Source organism: Lepus europaeus, chromosome X, assembly GCF_033115175.1.
Source record: "Lepus europaeus isolate LE1 chromosome X, mLepTim1.pri, whole genome shotgun sequence".
NCBI classification, from domain to species: Eukaryota; Metazoa; Chordata; class Mammalia; order Lagomorpha; family Leporidae; genus Lepus; species Lepus europaeus.
Window position 1 is genome coordinate 3,536,844 of NC_084850.1, and position 21,987 is coordinate 3,558,830.

The 21,987-nt window shown below is 40.3% G+C and overlaps 1 protein-coding gene across 2 annotated transcripts in view; it reads right to left on the reverse strand.

Annotated features, from left to right (window-relative positions):
• The window catches only part of MTMR1 (myotubularin related protein 1), a 75,800-nt gene that overhangs the window by 44,359 nt on the left and 9,454 nt on the right, over positions 1–21,987 (reverse strand). Inside the window, exons 3-4 of one of the 2 annotated variants that reach the window (XM_062183708.1) lie at positions 9,252–9,275; positions 2,453–2,528 (exon numbers count right to left, since the gene is read on the reverse strand). In XM_062183708.1, the coding sequence (XP_062039692.1) occupies positions 2,453–2,528; positions 9,252–9,275 (100 nt within the window). The remainder of the gene's footprint in view (positions 1–2,452; positions 2,529–9,251; positions 9,276–21,987) is intronic. The other variant, XM_062183709.1, reaches the window with a different exon arrangement.

Consider the following 21,987-nt stretch of genomic DNA (forward strand, 5'->3'; position numbering starts at 1 on the left):
AAATTCATGAAACAAAATGGATGGAACTGCAAGGAAGAACACACTCCCACAATTATAGTCAGAGATTTCAAAACCCATCTCTCAATAATTGCTAGAAGAAGTAGACATAAAATGAGTAAGGACACAAAGATTTGAAGACCATCAACAAACTAATCGCCATCATTAACCTAATCACCATTCGCATAACACTGTATTCAACAATAGAAAACACATTTTTGAACAAAGAATATACACAGAACATTTACAAAGATTTCTGAATTTACAGGTTTGTGAAATATCAAAAATATTCAAGTCATAGAAAGTATGTTTTCTGAACATAATGGAATGAAATTAGAAGTCATTAACAGAAGAAAATTTGGAAAATCCACAAATATGTCAAAATCAAACAATATAATCCTAAAATAATCCACAGTCAAAAAAGAAATCTATTTCTCCCAGTCTTGGCTGGAATCAGCTTTCCGGTCTGTTGGGTGTTCCCCAAAAAACCCTTTCCCTTAAAAAAAAAAAAAAAGAGGGAGGTGCCTTTCTCTGAAGGGAGGAGAGAACTTCCACTTTGACTATGACCTTGTCTAAATATGATCAGAGTCGGCGAACTCGGAAGGCTTCCATAGCCTTGGCAACTCATGACAGGAGCCTAGGGTGGTTACTGGTGCCATAAACTAGAGTGTCAATTTGTTGGGTCAACAACAGGAGTCACTGTGCACTTGCTCCTCATGTGGGTTCTCTGTACTTAATGTGCTGTCCATTGTGATTTAATGCTATAACTAGTACTCAAACAGTATGTTTCACTTTGTGTTTCTATGTGGGTGCAAACTGTTGAAATCTTTACTTAATATATACTAAATTGATCTTCTGTATATAAAGAGAATTGAAAATGAATCTTGATGTGAATGGAAGGGGAGAGGGAGCGGGAGAGGGGATGGTTGCGGGTGGGAGGGAAGTTATGGGAGGGGGAAGCCATTGTAATCCATAAGCTGTACATTGGAAATTTATATTCATTAAATAAAAGTTAAAAAAAAGAAATCTAGAGGGGAATTAAAAAAACATTTTGAATTGAAGGGACAAGAAACTAATGTCATGATTGGTGAGATGCTGCTAAATCAGCACTTGGGAAAAATCAAATGCCTTGCACTAGAAAAGAACAAAGGTCTCAAATTGATAATTGCAGCTTCTACTTCAAGAACCTAGAAAAAGAAAAGTGAATTAAACCCAAAGGGAGCAGAAGACAGAAAATAAACACCAGAGTGCAAATCAATGAAATAGAAAACAAAGTAATGAAATCAAAGGCCAATTCTTTGAGAAAAATCAATAAAATTGATAGACTGGGAAAAATAAGAGATGACACATACATTAACAATATCATACGTGATAAAGGTGATGTCACTATACATTTTACAGATAAAATTTTACAGATAAATTAATAAGGGAATACAATAAAGAGCTTTATGAAGATAATTTGACAACTTGGGTTAAATGAATAAATTCCAAGAAAGACATAAACCACTAAAGCTTACTCAAGAAGAAAAATACAACCTAAATAGTCCTATAGACACTAAAAAAGAAACAATGGTATTAAAATCTTCCCACAGAAAACACTCAAGAGCTAAGTGGCTTCACTGGTAACTTTACCAAATACTTCAACAAGAAATAAACTCTCCAAGAAAACTCAAGAAGACAAAATAATGTCTAATACGGTCTATGAGGCATGTATTACTCTGATACCAAAATCTTACAAAGCCATTATAAGAAAAAAACAGACTGGTATCAGTCATATAAATATTGATAAAAAATTTCCAAATAAAATCTTAATAAACCAAATTAAACAATATGAGGCTACTGCAGAAAGTTACTGGAAAATGGAATTAAAGATAAGTATGTGTTAGTGCAAAAAAATGGAAATACATGTGCATATGGGTCAACTTCAAAAAGTTTAAAATTATGCATGCCACTCTTATCCACTCATGGCACAACCTACTACTTACTAAAGTGCCTAGAAGTCTACCAAGGGAACCCTAATACCATTACTTTTACAATCCTGAATGGCAATACATGCCCCTTTCTTGCACAAAAATTGTAATTTTTGGAATCTTACAAGCCGATAAAATTTCTTTGCCAAGTTCTCAAACATTTATTATAATATGATACACATCTCCTACCTATTTTCCTTAAAGGAGTCCAACAAAGCAGTAACTAACATTACACTGAGTATGTAATCAATCGGCTTTTAGTTCATCAGGAAAAGTTGGGCCCCTCTTCTGTTGGCAATGCCATTTAATACTGAACTTCAGCTTAACACGATCCTTTACCTCTTAAGGTCATGACAACACTAAGGAGGATGAATAGACATGGTTCATTTGTCCCCTAATTTAATTGGCCTGGTTGATCTCCAGCATATACGTCACCTGTGCTCACAAAGTGCCATTTCACTTTACGGATCTCTCTATAAACTTACCAATGGCCTTAATCGATTCTCCTGGAAAAAGTGGAGCTTCCTCCATCTGTGCCAGCTTATTTCCATCCCTTAGAGCCTGGCAAAAAAACAAAATGGGAGTAAATCTCACTTTCCATCTGTATACCTGAGAAGAATTCTGGTGTTCTGTGCTCTTGACTTAAGGCTACAGAAGCGTGCAAAATGTATGCCCTCCCTCCCCTTAAAAGTCAATTTCAAAGCTCAGCATCACAGGACATCATGCTGCATAATCTAGCAAATTGTTACAACATATTTAAATTCCACAGTTAGAAAGCATTAATACAAAAAATGGCTTGACATGACATATACATACTGTAATCACTACACAGACAGCTATTATAAAGGTGCCTCCAAAATTTGGAAATAAGGTCAGGAAAAGGTTACCTTCTAATCATGACACTAACACAAATAAAAGTCATAGTAGATGTGCTTGCTTAGCTAGCTATAGAAATGACCTAGCCTATAAGATAGTTTGGGAAACCCTAAAGTCTAATTAAAACAACTAGGGAATCATCTCAGGACAGTGCAAAATTAAACTTCTGGGTTTTGGGCTGCATTCAATTATGCATGCGTGTGTGAGTGGGTGCGTGTGCACACAGTGTATGACAGGAGACATGGAAAGTGCAACTGTCAGTGTTTATTCAATCCAGGCCCTGACAGAGTGTGCTCTCATCTCACAGACAAGAGTACAGGTTGAGCATCCCTAATCTGAAATCATAAATGCTCCAAAATCTGAACATTTTGCATTCTAATGGGGCACTACAAGAAGAAAATTCCACACGTGACCTCATAAAACAGGTCACAGTCAAGATAGAGGTACACTAAATAGATTGTATAAAATGTCCTCATCTATGTGTATGAGGTACACAGGAAACATAAATGAATTTCCTGTTTAAACTTGGGCCCCATCTCCATAATATCTCATTATGTATGGCAAATATTCCAAAATATGAAAAATTCTTAACCCCAACACTTTCTGGCCCCAAGCACTTCAGATAAGGGATACTCAGTCTACTGTGGAACAGAGTGTTTATCAGGTATCTTCCAAGCCAATTTGCTTTGCACTAATCTCATGCTCACCTAGAAAACTGCTTATGACTTACTATGTTTCCAGGCTACAGTGATACTAGCAAAAAGTTCCCTTGTATGGCTGTAAAGATACATGTCCACATTTCTGAAGAATCAGATTGGCACTGTGGCCCAGTAACAAGTCTCTGGTAAGCTTGGCTGGATAGTGCGATAACTCAGGGGAGGTAAGAAAAAGACATTCTTGAACTGCAAAGCAAAGGACCAAAGCCTGAACTTGGGGCCTGTTTCAGAGTATTGCCACACTGTGAGATGCTGCCAAGGAAACCGGTCACTTTGGCTTTGGCATCTCTGAAATAATGTGTCATGAATAAGAATAAGGTGATCAAAATCCCAGCAATTGCCAAGCTGTGTTCTGTAGAGCATTAACTTCCCAAAAGATATGAATAGGTCTTTTTTTTTTTAAGTTTTAGAAATGATAGCTAAAAAAAGTAAAGCTGTTTTTCTTTTTCAATTTTTTTTTAAAGTGAAGCAATTCTTTGGTGTGTTAATATACACCAAATCAGTAAAATGGCACTAGAGTAAAATACAATTCTCATACATATTTGATCAAGGACTGCTTTTTCCCAGAATACTTGTTAACATTGGGAGGCCACTAGCACGCAGTGGAAAAATGGACTGGACAATACTAAATTTTCAGCATAATAATTGCAAAGCAAAATACTTAAATGGGTATTTTTCATAACTCAAGTATTGAAAATTCAAAATAATCATTTTTCATGGTTACAAGAAAATTTCAATATGTTTTATTAAAGGGAGTTACAGATCAAATATGAAACACTATGCAATAGTTTCATCAAACTTTATAAAATGGGAAAAAGTCAAAATACAAATAGGAAACTCAATGCTGAATGTTGGTCAAGGGTGTGTCTGTTCCACTGAGTGAGCATAAAACACAATCCAACTTTCTTATCAAAAGATGCTTGGTGAAAGCAATATAGATTAGAATTAATCTCCAATTTACTCAATTTGAATTTTTAGTCCAGACTGATTTTTATAACATCTTTCAGCTAGAGTATTTAGTGAATTGATATATTAAAGGAAGCATGAAGAATCACTCATGAATTCATTTTTATACTCACATCCAATCTGGAAATATATCTTTTATGCAATAAAATATAAACCAAGATGTATATTTTTAATTGTCGGGTTTTAGAAACACTGAAAGATCAGCAATCTTAACAGAATTCTTAATTTAAGAATCTGCTTTAACTTGTTGCCTGAACTAGTGACTAATTTTATAGCATAAGTTTAAAAAAGTGAGAAACTTTAAATTATTTTAAATGTTACATTATTAAGCCTTATATTAATGGCTAAATAGTAATATACCACATAGATGTAAGTTCCTTAATTTTTATTTAAAAGTAAATGGGGGTAGATTAGTTTGAAACATATTCACTACAGCAGATTGTCTTAATCAACCGAATCTGGAAGGAGGTAGGAAAGATATAACTCCCTTTAAGCTTTAGAGCAAAACACATCAAACATTTTTAAAGTCCTTAACCCTGGACTAGATTATAAAATATTGCAGGTTAGGAGACAGAGGTGATTTGGACCATTCTGAAAAATGTACAAGGTTCTCAATACAAAGGCTGAAGATCAAACTTTCTCCTTTCTTCACATTGTCATGTCAAGTTTGGCTTGAAACACCAGTGCATTTCTTTGAGGTGTGAATGTGAGACAGTGAGATAAATTTCTCACTAGTGATCGTTAAATCTCGGACATGCTTTTTGAATAATGAAAAAGCAACTATCAGAATAAAACAAAGAAATGATCCCACAGCTTCAGATTTCCCCATCAGAGGTTCATTTTGTAAAAGAAACTCAGGTAACTTTAGTATAGGAACTCAAGAATATAATTTTTAAAGGCTCTTATTTTTGGTGAGTGCAGCAAATTCCCTTTATAAAACTGGTGTTAGGAGATGGGACTTACGTTTGTGCTATATTAAGCTTTAACTGCATCTACCAGCTTGCACAGGACATGATTTGACCCTTGATTTATCCAACCTAAGTGTAGCACAAAGCATGGAATAGTCTTGCAAACTAAATTTGATGTCATAAACATGCTCATTCCTCTTAGCGACTTTGCTCAAAGTTTTGCCCAGCAAGGGACTCCTGACGACCTTATCCCAATTCTATTCCAGCAGCCCTGAAGGTCCAGCTGAAATCTGAAAGCTCCATACCAGTCCTCCCTGAGGGGCCCAGCTCACCTAGATGATAGCCCTGGCATCTCCACTGCTTTTCTCCTCAGTCTGAATCTAAGCTGCCAGGTGGATAGTGTAATATAATGGCTATACATCCAAAGCAGTGGTTTTCAAATTGGGCTCTTCTAGGTGCTGCCGGGATTCCAGAGGAGGATGGGGTTGGGTAGTGGAGGACAAAGGTGCAGATGAGCACCTGGGGCTTGTCATATATCCTTGGAAATATAATTCTATCAGTCTCACATATGAAAGCATTTCAAAAAGTTTGTTGGAAATGAAAGTAAAAGATATGTTTCCTATGCTTTGAAAAAATTGAAATTATATACAGGTGAAGTCTTGAAAAAGTTCAAGAAAAACATATACTATGAAACAACTATGCATGGGTTTCATTTTTTGCACCAAAATAAACATCTTTTTAAAAAATTATATTTTTTCATTTTATTTGAAAGGCAGACAGCCAGAGAAGAGAGGGAGAGATCTTTCATCCGCTGTTTCACTCCCCAAATGCCTATAAGAGCCAGTGTGGGCCAGGCCAAAGTCAGGAGCCTGGAACTCAACTGGGGTCTACCACGTGAGTGGCAGGGACCCAAGTTCTTAAGCCATCATCCACTTCTTCCCAGGGTATGCATAAGCAGCAAGTTGCATCAGTAGCAGAGGAGGCAATACTGGCACCAGGCACTCTGATATGGAATGCTGCAGTAACTTAACTGCTGTATCAAATGCTCACCCCTAAACTTCTAATTCCATTTTCCATGAACTTTTTGAAATACTTTCATATTGAACTTCTACATTGGAAGTGGGTAAAGTACTCCTGCTTTAAAAGACTCTACAAAGGATCTGGAGGTACTGAGCAAGGAGTAAGCACTCAAGAACAATAATGATTTTGTATTCTACTTGGTATAAAATATAGGCACCCACTCTAAAGTATATACAAGGTACCAGGCTGTGCTGGGCACAAGACCATGCAAATCTGAATAATGCAAAGTCCTTACTGTCAAGGAACACCCTCAGCATGAATATCTGTTCCTTCTAATCTTTGTAAAGGCATGTCAGAACCCTGCATTGACAGAGGGTAATTAACCTCAACAATAACCCATTTGGGGAAACGGAGCACAGATGAACAAATTTCTAGTAGATAAAACGTTGGATAAACCAATTTTTGCAAATAATGTCGTCAATGGAATCTACCAAATTCGGACAGGAGGGCACTACTATAGTGGTAAAAGCAGTTGGAAAGTTTTGCTCATTGTCTAGAAATCTAGTATGAAATGGCTGCTAAATACATAATCTGTAGCTACAAACAGATGAACACGTAGAACTTGCCACCTGATCAGCTTCAGCTTCAGAAGGGTAGCCATTGTGCTCTTCCTGTATCTCCTGCACAGCACCAGGTGCATGGACAAGAAAAGGCGGAGAAAGAGAAACACGTGCAAACAGACAGGTGAAAGGACAGAATTTCTTTTTTAAAGAGACAGTAAGCATGTAAAAGTTGACACACCTTTCACGGCTTTGCAAATCACAACTTTTTTTACCCCTTGGAGTTTAAGGAAACAATGTGTAGGCCATCTATAGCATCTTTGGCCTAAAATGGAGAATCTAATCTGTGTTTGTGTTAGGACAGAAAAAATGAAAAGCAAACAAACATGGATTTCAAAGAATGTACTGTCTTTTTAAAATTAAGCAATGCTATATACCATATAGCAAAGAAATTAATTAACAGTCAAGCAAAGTGTTTGAAGGAAAAAAAGCATACCACAGAAACCAGGTGAACAGCAAAGTCAAGCCAAATATACAAAAACAGTCACAGACATGTATTTTAAATACAGTAAGTATTCTGTTATTCTAAAGAACTATTATACTGCCCAGGGGTAAATTTCACTGCACACATGCACATATCACATGCTAGAGATTTCAAGATTTCATATACATAAACATATGTATGTCTGTTTCTTAAAGATTGTTGCTAATTACTGTGATTTATGAATCAATGTCATATTAAATATTTCTAATTGCAATATCAACATGTTTCAAAGAAACAACTAAAAGATCATATGTCCTTAAACTTTTGCAATCCCTTTAAAAAAAAGGTATATTGGTCTTAATGTAATTTCTTCATAGAATCAATTATTTTTTGAAACTTTAAAGATTGCACTTCTAGTTCAACAGGTGATATAAAGAATATGAATACTGAAGGAGACAAGATTCTCATCCACTTTAAAAGTTACATCAAATCAGCTGAGGCTATAAATTTTAAAAATTTAATATAGCTATATTTTTACTTCATGAAACTTTGGTTCCAATGACAGTATTTCTTAAAAAGGCAGCCAGTGAAGAAGTAACAAAGTTTTGGAAGAATTTACTATTTCCCATCTTTCATTACTGTCAATAAAGTACAAATAACTGCTCAACACACTTTTATATTTTATCATCAGATTGAATTTAGTACACAGTTGGTACAACTATCCTTCAAGGCGGTGTAACTTTTACACACAGCCAGTTTTCTGAAATTTCCATTTTTTTCTAATACAAAGAAAATGGAATCATTCTTTGATTAAAATTCTTAAAACAGAAAAGTGAATGAGTTAAAAAAAATTTCAAAGTCCATGCAAGTGTAAAGCCAAACAGTAGTCTTCAACAATGTGAACCAGTGAAAGAAAATGACTCCCATAAACAAAAGAAAACATAGAGCAAACATGATTAAAAATGTAAACCAACCAGAATAACAAGAATTTGACTTAATCTGCTTCTTTTACTGCTTCATTCGTTTCAATAAGATTAAAATTTCTAAAGTCATTAAATTATGCTATCAAAATCCACATTGTTTTCATTTAATGGAAATAGGTTAATTTTTCAATGTCTGATACTAAGGTTTAAATGCATGCACATTACCAATCTTTGTCTTGCTTTATGAACATTCTGAAACAAAGGGAAGGAAAATTATGAGGAAATATAAGCTATCATCCACTATATATGTATTTCTAAAAATGCCAACTAAGACTGATTTTGCTAAATTTTTCTTCAAGATGAGAATTTCTGCTTTTCTGGATTCAACATGCAAACACAAATAGGACTCAAAATCTTACTTAACATAATGGGCAACAACTGATCACTTTTTCTTTGGTTGATACATTCTTTGTCATGGATTACACGTAAACAAGATTCAAAGAGGCCTCGGTAGACCACTATTTATAAATCCCTGCCACAAACACACATTTGCTCAGAATTCATGTAGTACAACAAAAGCCAGTACTGTACACTGCTAACAATTTTAGCCTCCTGCCCTCACACACATCGGCTTTTATTGCACATAAAAACATTGTAACAAATAAAGCGTTTCTAGTGAACACTTAAAGCTATGACACAGCAGAGCAAATTGATCTGAGTGACTCATAAAAACCAGTGAGAAGGTAAAGAACACTAAATAGACTAAGTGATCGATAAAGCACAGACACACACAAGGAGGAGGCCCATTTGCCAAAAGCCGAATATCCTTACCCTTATGTCAGGCCTCCTGAAAACCTGTTAGTTAAAATACAGAATATCATCATCGTGGACATGTTACTATTGACCTGTGAAAGATGCCATTAAGTTCAACAGCCCAATTCCCTAAGAAACATAATCATCTAAATAAAATCAACCAAGATCAATCTTAACACATTTGCTGTCAAAGTTTCACTCAGTATCAAATCAATCCTAACATATTTGTCCTATAATTTTGAGGGAAATCTATGACTTGGGAAATGTATTGCCCTTAGGCAAAGACAAACTACATTATTTTAAACATAAACCCTTTCTGTCAAGGCTATTACAACCTATCACAAACAGGTTGTGTTTGAAAAGTCCATTTGTGTTTCTGTTTGGAATTTTTCCACATAGAAATAATATAAAAAAGCAGTTCTGTTCGCAAACCAGCCCACAGAAACAAAACAAAGCCAAATAACCCAGCAGAATGCCCACAACTGACCCAGAGCATAGCTCAACTAAAAGATTATTGGTATCATAAAGTTTCATTAACCAAAAAACTTAACATGATTTCTATGAAACTATACTTTATCTCACACTTGGGACTTCAGAATCATATTCTGATATGGACACTCCACTGATAGTAAAGTGTCTACTCCCTGTCTCAGCACCCACTGCATGGCAAAAGAAAAGCTCTGGTGGTGTGTGTGGGGGCGGGAGGCAGTGGCTGGTCCTAGAGGATAGGAGAAGCCAAGCTTCATTCAACTGAACAACAGTTAGCCCCACACCTGAGGCCTGTGACTCCTAATCAAACATGCAGCACACGCATTCAGAAAGTCCTGGTCAGAGGAAACAGCCCACAGAATGGATGGAACTTCTGAAAAGCAACTAGGGAGACTTTAATCATCTCTGTTCCTTATCCCGAAGTTTGAAATCCTATCATCTAACAGCTGGATGTTCTATCAAACATACACCATCAAAAAAGAAAAATCACAGCAGATTCTTCACTAGCTTTATGGTTTTTACTTGGGATAGATAAGAAAATCACATGAATACAGACTTCAAAAAAACATCATTAAAAGAAAATACTGTTGGGCCAGTGCTGTGGTGCAGCAGGTTAAGCCTCCTCCTCCTGTGATGCCAGGTACCATACTGGAGTGCCAGTTTGAATTAGGGCTGCTACGCTTCCAATCCAGCTGCCTGCTAATGTGCCTGGGAGGAATGCCCAAGTCCTTGGGCCCCTGTACCCACGTGGGAGACCCTGATATGAGTTCTTGGCTCTTGGCTTTGGCCTGGCCCAGCCCTCACTGTCATGGTCATTTGGGGATTGAACCAAAGGATGGGAAATCAATCAATCAATCAATCAATCAATCTCTCTCCTCTCTGTTGTTCTGCCTTTCAAATAAATAAAATAATTTAAGGTGGGGTGTTGCATTTTGGCGCAGCAGGTTAAGCTGCCACCTGTGACGCTGGCATCTCATATGGACACAGATTTAAGTCCTGGTTGTTCCACTTCTTTTTTCTTTTTCTTTTTTTTTAAAGATTTATTTATTTATTTGAAAGGCAAAGTTACAGAGAGGCAGAGGTAGTGAGACAGAGAGACAGACAGAGAGAGAGGGAGAGGTCTTCCATCCCGATTCACTCCCCAGATGGCTGCAATGACCAGAACTGCGCCAATCTGAAGCCAGGAGCCAGGAACTTCTTTCAGGTCTCCCACACAGGTGCAGGGGCCCAAGGACTTGGGCCATCTCCCACTGCTTTCCCAGGCCATAGCAGAGAGCTAGATCAGAAGCGGAACAGCTAGGACTCGAACTGGCGCCCATATGGGCAGGCAGCAGGTTTACCTGCTATGTCACAGCGCTGGCCCCAGTTGCTCCACTTCTGATCCAGCTCCCTATTAATGTGCCTGGGAAAGCAGCAAAGGATTGCCCAAGCACATGGGCCCCAGCATCCAGGTAGGAGACCCAAATGAAGCTCCTGGCTTCAGCCTGGCCCAGCCCAGGCCACTTCAGCCACCTGGATAGCGAACCAGCAGATACAAGATATCTGTCTCTCTCTCTGTGACTTGTCTTTTTTTCTTTTTTAAAAGATTTATTTATTTACTTGAAAGTCAGAGTTACAGAGAGAGAGAAGAGAGGCAGAGGGAGAGGAAGAGAGGTCTTCCATCTGCTGGTTCACTCCCCAGATGGCTGCTATGGCCGGAGCTGAGCCGATCCGAAGCCAGGAGCCAGGAGCTTCTTCCGGGTCTCCCACACGGGTGCAGGGGGCCCAAGGACTTGGGCCATCTTCTGCTGCTTTCCCAGGCCACAGCAGAGAGCTAGATCGGAAGTGGAGCAGCTGGGACTCGGTGCCTATATGGGATGCCGGCATTGCAGGTGGCGGCTTTACCCCACTACGCCACAGCACCGGCCCCTAACTTGCCTTTCTAATAAATACATAAATAAATCTCCACAAATAAATAAAAAGAAACTATTCTTGGAGTCAAAAAGGTATTCTATACGAAGTAATGCTGTAGCTCAGAGAGAATTAAATCCTTTCCTAAATATAGACAATTTAGACCAAAAAGCTTAAATCTGGCTTTCATGGGGAAGACGCAGAATGGCAGAAGTGCTCGTCTTAATTGTGGTGATGGTTTCACAAGTGTGCAAATGTCAAAACTTACCAAATTGTATACTTTAAAATATGTGAAGTTTCTGATTTGTTAACTATACCTCAAGAAAGCTGGTAATAAAAGTAACAAAGCTTATAGCAATTAAAAACTCAAAACAGAAAGTCTTCCTTCCCAAAGGTAGCTAACACAACTAGACCTAATTTTAATTCTGGTGACTTTCTCAATTTCCAGATTTATCAACTTAGAGTGTTTATTGATGTCCCATTTTAAAAGATGAGAAAATAAGTTTTTTTCAAACCACCTCCCTCTTCCCAATCTCTATTGGCTGAAAGTTTATAATTTTTACTTCTTTTGTTATTTTCCTTCAACAGCTGTTATGACTTTTGTGTTCTAGACGCTCTTTTAAGCATTTTATACATATTAAATAATTTCAGAACCCTGTGAGATAAAAACTGTTATTGGCCCATTTTTGATAAGAAAACCAAGACACAGTTAATTAAGTTGGACAAGTTCAAGGTGGCAGAGCAAGTGTCTAAATCCCAGTAGACTGGCTCTGGATTTGTGCCCCTAACTACTCTGTTGAAGTACCACAGCATGTGTCTCTAGAAGAAACACATTTAAGCTATAGCCCTAAAACCCTATTCTGACTTATTAAATGGGCACATAATATCTTTCTCTTTTTTAAAAAGATTTATTTATTTGAAAGTCAGAGTTACACAGAGAGATGAGAGGCGGGAGGGAGAGAGGGAGAGAGGGAGAGAGAACCTACCATCCGATGGTTCACTCCCCAATTAGCCACAATGGCCAGAGCTGTGCCAATCTAAAGCCAAGTGCCAGGAGCTTCTTCCAGGTCTCCCACACAGGTACAGGGGCCCAAGGACCTGGGCCATCTTCCATTGCTTTCCCAGGCCATAGCAGAGAGCTGGATAGGAAGTGGAGCAGCCAGGTCTCAAACTGGCACCCATATGGGATGCCAATGCTTCAGGCCAGGACGTTAACTTGCTGCACCACAGCGCTGGCCACTGCATATAATATCTCTTAACTCCCTTTATGTTTGTTAAGAAATAGGGGGCTGGTGCTGTGGCCTAGCAGGTAAAGCTGCCACCTGCAGTGCCGGCATCCCATATGGGCACCGGTTCAAGTCCTGGCTGCTCCTCTTCCAATCCAGCTCTCTGCTATGGCCTGGGAAAGCAGTGGAAGATGGCCCAAGTCCTTAGGCCCTTGTACCCACTGGGAGACCTGGAAGAAGTTCTAGGCTCCTAGCTTCGGATCAGCCCAGCTCCAGCCATTGCAGCCATTTGGGGAATGAACAAGCAGATGAAAGACCTCTCTAACTCTGCCTTTCAAATAAGTAAATAAATCTTAAAAAAAAAGAAAGAAATGAACATCACTATCTTTTCCTCTATTTCTCATCTTCACTCTATCTCCAAACCTCCATTCCAGCATGCTATGTTATTTGCATATCTGTTTGTTACAATTAATTTTTGATGCTTTGTAAATAAATTGATACTAAAAACAGAAACCTAAAACATATCATTCGTAATAATATTTTCACAAAAATACTGACCACAGCAGAAGTAAGAGAGACAGAACTTGTCAGGGCCTGTGTTGTAGCATCCCTTGCGATGCCTGAATCCCACATTAGAGTGCAGGTTCAAGTCCCAGTTGCTCCAATTCCTATCCAGCTTTCTATTATTGCGACAGAGAAGGCAGCAGAGAATAGCCAAAGTGGCTGGGTCCCTGCCACTCATATCATCATAACTCATATCATAACTTGGATGGAGTTCCTGGCTCCTGGCTTCAGCCTGACCCAGACCTGGCTGTTGTGACCGTTTGGGGAATGAACCAGTGGTTAAAAGACTGCTCTCTTCCCTTCTGCCTTTCAAATAAATAATTAAATCATTTTTTAAAAAAACGTTTGGAGAGGGGTAGGAAGATAATCTGCTTTTAAACTCACATAGTTCTTTATCTATTATAATGAAATTCTCAGTGTTCTCAAAATCAGAGGGCAAAGGTCAATAGAGGCTTACCCACAAATCTCTAAGTTCTCTTTGGTTCACTTTGCACCTCTCCTGAAATAAGCCATTTCATGCACATTCACAGGATCATTTTCTTCTCAAATCGGATTCTGATGGAAGCCGGAGGAGTCAGCAGTGATTTCAAGTCAGAAGGCCTGGGGACCACCTAATGTCTGCCTTCTAGGTCTCAATTGCTACACACATAAAATGGGTAGAGTCTAAAGGTTGACTGCCAACCCTGACCAGTTCTGAAACCCTAGGAGTTGGGTTATCTGACTCTTGTACATAATTCTTTTTTAAAAAAATTGAGAGGAAGAATTACAGATAGAGGGAGGGAGAGAGAGGTCTTTGATCTGCTGGTTCACTCTCCAAATGGCTGCAATGGCTAGAGCTGGGGCTGATCCAAAGCCAGGAGCCAAGAGCTTCTTCTGGGTCTCCCAAATGGGTGCAGGTGCTCAAGCACTTGGGCCATCTTCCACTGCCTTCCCAGGCCATTAGCAGGGAGCTAGATCAGAAGTGGAGCAACCAGGACTCAAACCGGAGCCCATATGGGATGCCAATACTGCAAGTGGAGGCTTTACCTGCTATACCACAGTGCTGCCCCTCATAATACATTCTTATAATGCTAACCTGCCATCTCAGTTTTGACATCTCTTGATTTCCTTTTTTCAATCATTTTGAGATCTTGGTATGACAAGTGATTTTCAACTGCAATCTGGACATTTGGGGCACTGCATTTTGTGACTCTGGATGTTATTTATTTAAATCTTCTGTTTTCTCTGACACTGCTCCAGCAGGAGAAGGAAAGCATCACTTCATTACTTTCTTTTTTTTAAGATTTATTTATTTATTTGAGAGGTAGAGTTACAGTGAGAGGGAGAGACAGAGAGAAAGGTCTTCCACCCGCTGGTTCACTCTCCAGATGGCTGCAACGGCCGGAGCTGTGCCAATCCAAAGCCAGGAGCCAGGAGCTTCTTCCAGGTCTCCCACGTAGGTGCAGGGGCCCAAGCACTTGAGCCATCTTCCACTGCTTTCCCAGGCCATAGCAGAGTGCTGGACTGGAAGAGGAGCAGCCAGGACTTGAAACGGTGCCCATATGGGATGCTGGCACTGCAGGTGGCAGCTTTACCTGCTATGCCACAGCACTGGCCCCTTGGCCATCTTCTGTTGCTTTCCCAGGTGTACTAGCAGAGAGCTGGACTGGAAGAGGAGCAGCTGGGACTAGAACCAGCACCCGTATGGGATGCTGGTGCCACAGAGGATTAACCTACTGCGCCACGGCACTGGCCCCACTTCAACACTTTCAAGTAGGGGTAGATGTCCAGGTTCTTCACACAGCCCCCATTGACAGACATTAAAGAGCAAGAGTTGTAGCTCCTAGCTAGCCCTCCAGACAGCTCCCTGGCTAGAAGGGGAAAGGGCGTCTCACTGCTGCACCCTACATGGTTTCCACTGACACCACAGTGAGGGAGGTAACCTCCTTACTAACAAAAGTACTGGCTCTCCACTAGGCCTACTTATGCATTCTGAAAAATCATGTTCAAGTTTCTCTTTTCTTAGACTAGTATCCACTTTAAGAAATATTAACCAAGGTGTAGCTAAAGCCCAATGAAGTCTTTCTCATACACTGCCTTTTCCTTCCCTCCAAAGCCCTTCTTGAAATTTTTGTTGACTACAGGGAATTGGTAGTCCATTTCCATTACAGCCTGGCATAGTTAGAATCTAGGCTCCCTGGCTGTCTTTGCTGGTGGGGCAGGCATGGGACCACTGTTCTTTCCTGTGGTCTGACTGGAGTACGGTGGCTAGCATGTAAAGTGTTCTTTCTGCTAGGTTGTCCCTGTCTTGGCCCACCAGCTAGACAGAGTAGGCTTTTTCTTAGACCTGTTGGCATTTCTGAGTCAGTGGCTTCTTTAACAATGAGTCAGGGATACATATATGTGGCAATGACAAAACCCAGGAATGCGCCATCACATCATTGCTTGGGTCCTATGATTCTTTGCCTTTCAGGGTATTCTGTTTATTTTACAGATAATGCCCAGAGTTGTTAGTTGTACTTACTGTGAAGAATAAGAGAAAATATATCTGCTCCATTTTTCCAGACACAGAAGTCCCAGTCTTGACATTTTTAAGAGAATTCTTTTTTTTTAAGCATTTCTGTTTTTTTGTTTTGTTTTGTTTTGTTTTGGACAGGCAGAATTAGACAGTGAGAGAGAGAGAGAGAGAGAGAGAGACAGAGAGAAAGGTCTTCCTTTTCCGTTGGTTCACTGCCCAAATGGCCACTACGGCTGGCATGCTGTGCCGATCCAAAGCCAGGAGCCAGTTCTTCCTCCTGGTCTCCCATGCGGGTGCAGGGCCCAAGCACTTGGGCCATCCTCCACTGCCTTCCCGGCCACAGCAGAGAGCTGGACCGGAAGAGGAGCGACTGGGACAGAATCCAGCACCCCAACCAGGACTAGAACCCAGGGTGCCAGCACCACAGGCGGAGGATTAGCCTAGTGAGCTGTGGCGCCGGCCGAGAATTCTTTCTTATAAGAACCATGGTAGATGGGGCCGGTGCTGTGGCGTAGTGGGTAAAGCTACCGCTTGTAGTGCTGGAATCCCATACGGGTGCCGGTTTGAGTACCGGCTGCTCCATTTCCAATCCAGATCTCTGCTGTGGCCTGGGGAAGCAGCAGAAGATGGCCCAAGTCCTTGGGCACCTGCACTCATGTGGGAGACCCAGAGGAAGTTCCTGGCTCCTGGATTCAGATCAGCACAGGTCCAGCTGTTGCAGCCAATTGGGGAATGAACCAGCAGATGGAAGACCTCCCCCCCCCCCCCTTTCTGCCTCTCCTCTCTCTGTGTAATTCTTTCAAATAAATAAATAAATCTTTAAAATAAAAGAACTATAGTATATAAGATAGCACTTGTTTACTAACAGTGATTCTAAGTTGGTGGTTCAGACAGACAGTAGCAGGCATTTTGAAAATTAACCACTTACAGGGCAGGCAGGCTATACTGTTCAGTTCTCCACAGAACTCCTTCGTGTCTGCCTAGCTCATTAACTAGCCAATGCAGGCATCAAAGTTTGCAACCTGGGGCCAGCGCTGTGGCGCAGTGGGTTAACACCCTGGCCTGAAGCACCAGCATCCCATATGGGTGCCAGTTCAAGACCCGGCTGCTCCACTTCCATTCCAGCTCTCTGCTATGGCCTGGGAAAGCAGTACAAGATGGCCCAAGTCCTTGGGCCCCTGCACCCGCGTGGGAGACCTGGAAGAAGCTCCTGGCTCCTGGCTTCAGATTGGTGCAGCTCCGGCCATTGCGGCCAATTAGGGAGTGAACCATCAGATGGAAGACCTCTCTCTCTCTCTATGCCTCTCCTCCCTCTGTGTAACTCTGACTCTCAAATAAATAAATAAATATTTAAAAAAAGTTTGCAACCTCTGAATAATAAGTACATCATGAGGCTAGGCTACCAACAATGGATTATACTCATGCATCCTAAAAGATCATGATCAAGTTCCCCTTTTCATAGAAAAGAAAGAAATATTAACCAAGGTGTAGCTAAAGCTTAACGAAGTCTTTCCCAAACACTGCCTTTTCCTTCCCTCCAAAGCACTCCTTGAAATTTTTGTTGACAATCCAGAATATAATTATTGTAGTATTATCTTGTTAAATAATTAAACTTAGTACAGACCTACTCCATTTTCTTTAGAATGTTCAGAGGAGAGGTCTAGTTACTGAGTGTACATGGCTGAGGGAAAGAAAAAGAGAGAACAGGGAGGTGATTATAATGATAGAGCCAAAGGAAGAATATGCATCATATTAAAACTAAAGTGTCTTAATTTTCTTTTTTTTATATAAAAAAGGTTTATTTGAAAGGCATAGTGACGCGGGGGAGGGAGAGGGAGGAGGAGGGTTGGATAAGGAAGAAGAGAAGGAGGGAGGGAGGCAGGGAGGGAGGGGGAGGGGGAGAGGGAGAGGAGGAAGGGGAGGGAGAGAGGCAGAGGGAGAGGGGGAGAGAGGGGGAGCGAGGGGGAGGGGGAGGGGGAGGGAGGGAGGGAGGGAGGGAATGAGAATGAATCTTCCATCTTCTGGTTCATTCCCCAAATGGCCACAACATCCAGATTGGGTCAGGTCAAAGCCAGGAGCTGCATCCTAGTCTCCCATGTAGGTGGCAGGGTCTCAAGCACTTGGACCATCTTCCAATGCTTTCCTAGACAGATTAACAGGGAACTGGAATGGTTGAGACTCAAACCAGCACCCATATGGTATGCCAGCACTGCAGGCAACCGGCACCAAGTGCCTAATTTTCATAAGGCTAGCCAGAATCAAATCATTTGGGAGAAAACATAATTGAAGAATGTTCTAAAAAGAAGGACAAGTAGAGGTTTATAATCTAATTCAAACCCTTTTACCCTTATAGATAAGGAAACTGGACCTCAGATATTATAGGTCAAAAGTTAACCTGTGCTATTTGTACCACTTCATCATGTTCCCTCTTTCTAGTTTACTTTCCAAACAAACTTTCCAAACAATAGGGGCTGTGATCAACTGTGTCACTTCTACTAACAGATTCTAAAAACGTTTCAATACAATCTGTAACTGTACTATTTCACCTAAACTATGGAAGAAGATTACATTCACATCTTGTTTTAAAGTTTTTGACAAATTCAAGTCTTTTTTTTTTTTACTATTTGTTGTTAGCATAGTAAAAGTGAAAGAAACTGATAGTGGGGAGGGGTGGGCAAGCAAAACAAAAAATGTTATTACAGTTCTTCTAGTAGTCTTAATTATCAGGCTCATCTTCAGGATGAATTGGTATTAAAGCATGCATTTATTAATTCAGTTGACTCATAATTCAACATAATAGCTTCCTACTCTTTCAGTCAGTACAATGTTTGCCAAACTTCTGTCATGCCACATTCCACCTCCGCAAGTTTGCCTTGCTATATCTGCATACCACCTGTACTAATATTTATCTTCATATTGATGTAAAATTCATCCCCTTTTATAATCTGCCTTCTCTATGCAATAACATCTGTTAAATCATCAGCTTTATGTGCTGGCTTTCCTAATATACAATAAAATAATTATATAACTATGAAAATATGTCCATGAATATACTATCTAAATTCATCTTACATGATGCCAGTGATATTCTTACTATACTCTGGGTGATTTGACCCTGGATGACTGACAACTTATGATATAAGAAAATAATAAAAGAATTGTTCTCCAAAATCTAACATGAGTTGCTAATCATTTCAATTTGCTAGGAATGTTCCAGAAATACACGGTCCTCTCACCAATTTCAGCAAATACAAAGCTAGGAAGTCAAGGTTTTGAGATTTTATTGTGCATCAGAAATACACGAGGCCCTGGGTTCCTTCTCTCAGAGATTCTGATTCAGTAAGTCTGGGATATGGCCTAGGGATCTGCATTAAGGCACCCCAAGGGTCACATTTTTGAAAACCGGTGGGGCCAGTGCTGTTGCATAGTGGGTTAAACCACCACCTTGCAGTGCCTGCATGCCATATGTGTGCCGGTTTGAATCCCGTGTACTCCACTTCTGATCCAGCTCCATGTTAATGAGTTTGGGAAAGCAGTGGAAGATGGCCCAAGTGTTTGGGCCCCTGCATCCATGTGGGAGACCCAGAAGAAGCTCCTGACTCCTGGCTTTAGATCAGTCCAGCTCCAGCCATTGCAGCCATTTGGGGAGTGAACCAACAGATGGAAGATTTATCCCCCTCTACCCCCGTGTCTCTCTAACTTTGTCTTTCAAATAAAATAAATCTCAAAAAAAAAAAAAAAAGAAAAAGAAAAAGAAAAGAAAACCTGCAGACCTCAGGGTGATTTAAAAATCACTCTATTTGAGGGCCAGCGCTGTGGCTCACTTGGCTGATCCTCCGCCTGTGGTGCCGGCACCCCGGGTTCTAGTCCCAGTTGGGGTGCCGGGTTCTAGTCCTGGTTGCTCCTCTTCCAATCCAGCTTTCTGCTGTGGCTCAGGAGGGCAGCGGAGGATGGCCCAAGTGCTCAGGTCCCTGCACCCGCATGGGAGACCAGGAGGAAGTACCCAGCTCCTGACTTCAGATCGGCACAGTGCCAGCCGTGGCGGCCACTAGGGGAGTGAGCCAACAGAAGGAAGACCTTTCTCTCTGTCTCTCTCTCACTGTCTATAACTCTCTCTCTGTCTCTCTCTCACTGTCTAACTCTGCCTGGCCAAAAAAAAAAATCACTCTATTAAATAAGACAACTTTGGTTCAAATCACAATTCTAACTCCGTGATCACAAACAAGTCACTTACATGTTCCATGCCTCAGTTTCCTCATATGTTAAATAATGATTATAATAATAGCTACTACACTGGGTTGTATCAAGACTTAAATGAACATGTCATTTATTATAAAATCGCATAGCCTACACGTCAGAGGGCTGATAATGATGAAGGAAGTTGTGCAACCACTCTCAGCAGCCTACAACTCAAAGACAATCAACATTTCAAATAAGATGCAAGCTATCTACTCCATACAAACATCTGCTCTTATTTAATTACTGACTTGAGTTTAACCTGCAACAAATTAACTTCCAAATGAATTGTGTTTTTCAATAAGATATTTATGCAATGGATCATTTCAAATATTATCTACCGTTGACTGAAACTTAAATCCTCAAGGAATTCTATCTGGACCTACATTCAACCCCATGGAATGGCTCAAAGGCCAGAGAGCAGAGGGATCTCAAAGGCCCTGCTTGGTTACCATTGATTTTAAGAAGTACTTTGCAAGTAGCACACACAATTATCCTTGTGATTTAGAAATCTTTCAGGCTTTTGTTATTAGAAAACTCTTCCTTGAAGAAAGCATAAGAACTCCTAAATTACAAATTTAACACTATGCAGATTTGGCCAGAGAGTAAACAGGGTAACAGTTAGAAAACATGCTCATGCTCTGTTGTAGTAACTCATCAAAGGTTTTACCTGTGATCTGATGTAGGGATTTAAAATCCAATTTCCTAAACATACAAAAGCCTTATTTTTTCTGAATACCATCTGTTAAACCATTCCAATGTGAGCTCATTGTGCTACACAAAATTTGGAAATAGACTAAAATTTTAAAAACTTAGTTGCTTTGTGTTCAAGTATGGATTCAGGCTGATCTATTAGTAAAGGTTAGAAAACTATGTAGAGTCAACATTCAACCTGTTATAGAAGTAACACGACGCAAACAACTATTTAACCATAATAAAAACCTTTTAATCATAATTGGCCATAAAGAAAATCACCCCAAGGCCTGACAGCTATTCTCTGCTACTATGGGTCCTTAAGCCTCTTCTTCAACAGGCAGTTTCCCAGCCAAAGTGGGGGCCATAAGGCAACTGAGACCAGTGGGATTTGCAGATGCTCAAAGGCAGTATGTCTGCCCAGCCTGGTTTTGCGGACCACAAATCCCAACTGCTCCTTTGTGAGCAAACATGAAAATCAGCTAGAGGGGGAAAACCATTAAGGAATGTTCTCATACTGTCACTCTTCTAGCTGGGTAGCTTATCCAATTTCTACTAATCCACAGCTATGCCATCCTCTGGTAGGCATAATCACTAACACCTGCTGGCTCACATGAAGCAAGAGGCAGCACTATAGCCAAATCTCAAACACATGGCCTCTTGAGTTGATTTCTGCACTTGTTATGAACTAAAAAGGGACTGAGGCTAAAGGCCCTAAACAAGGAGCAGTTAGGTGGTTCTGGGATTCCAAACACATTTAGCACACACTTGTAAAAAACCAATCATCACGATCCATCATGGGAAGCAGGATACACAGCAGACTCATAGAATGGCAGATGTCCTAAATAGCACTCTGGCCTCAGAATCAGCCCTCAAGGCATTCGGATCTGGCTCAAGAGCCCATGAGAGTATTTTAGGCATGGAAAGCCAAGACACTCTGGGGAAAAAAAAAAAGAAGACCTAAATGAAAGGTCTCTGCGAGTGAGATCCCAGTGGAAAGAACGGGGCCATCAAAGAAGGAGGTACCTTTCTCTGAAGGGAGGAGAGAACTTCCACTTTTACCCTGTCGGAATAAGATCAAAGTCGGCAAACTCAAAAGGCTTCCATAGCCTTGACAACTCATGACTAGAGCCTAGGGAGATTACTGATGCCATAAACA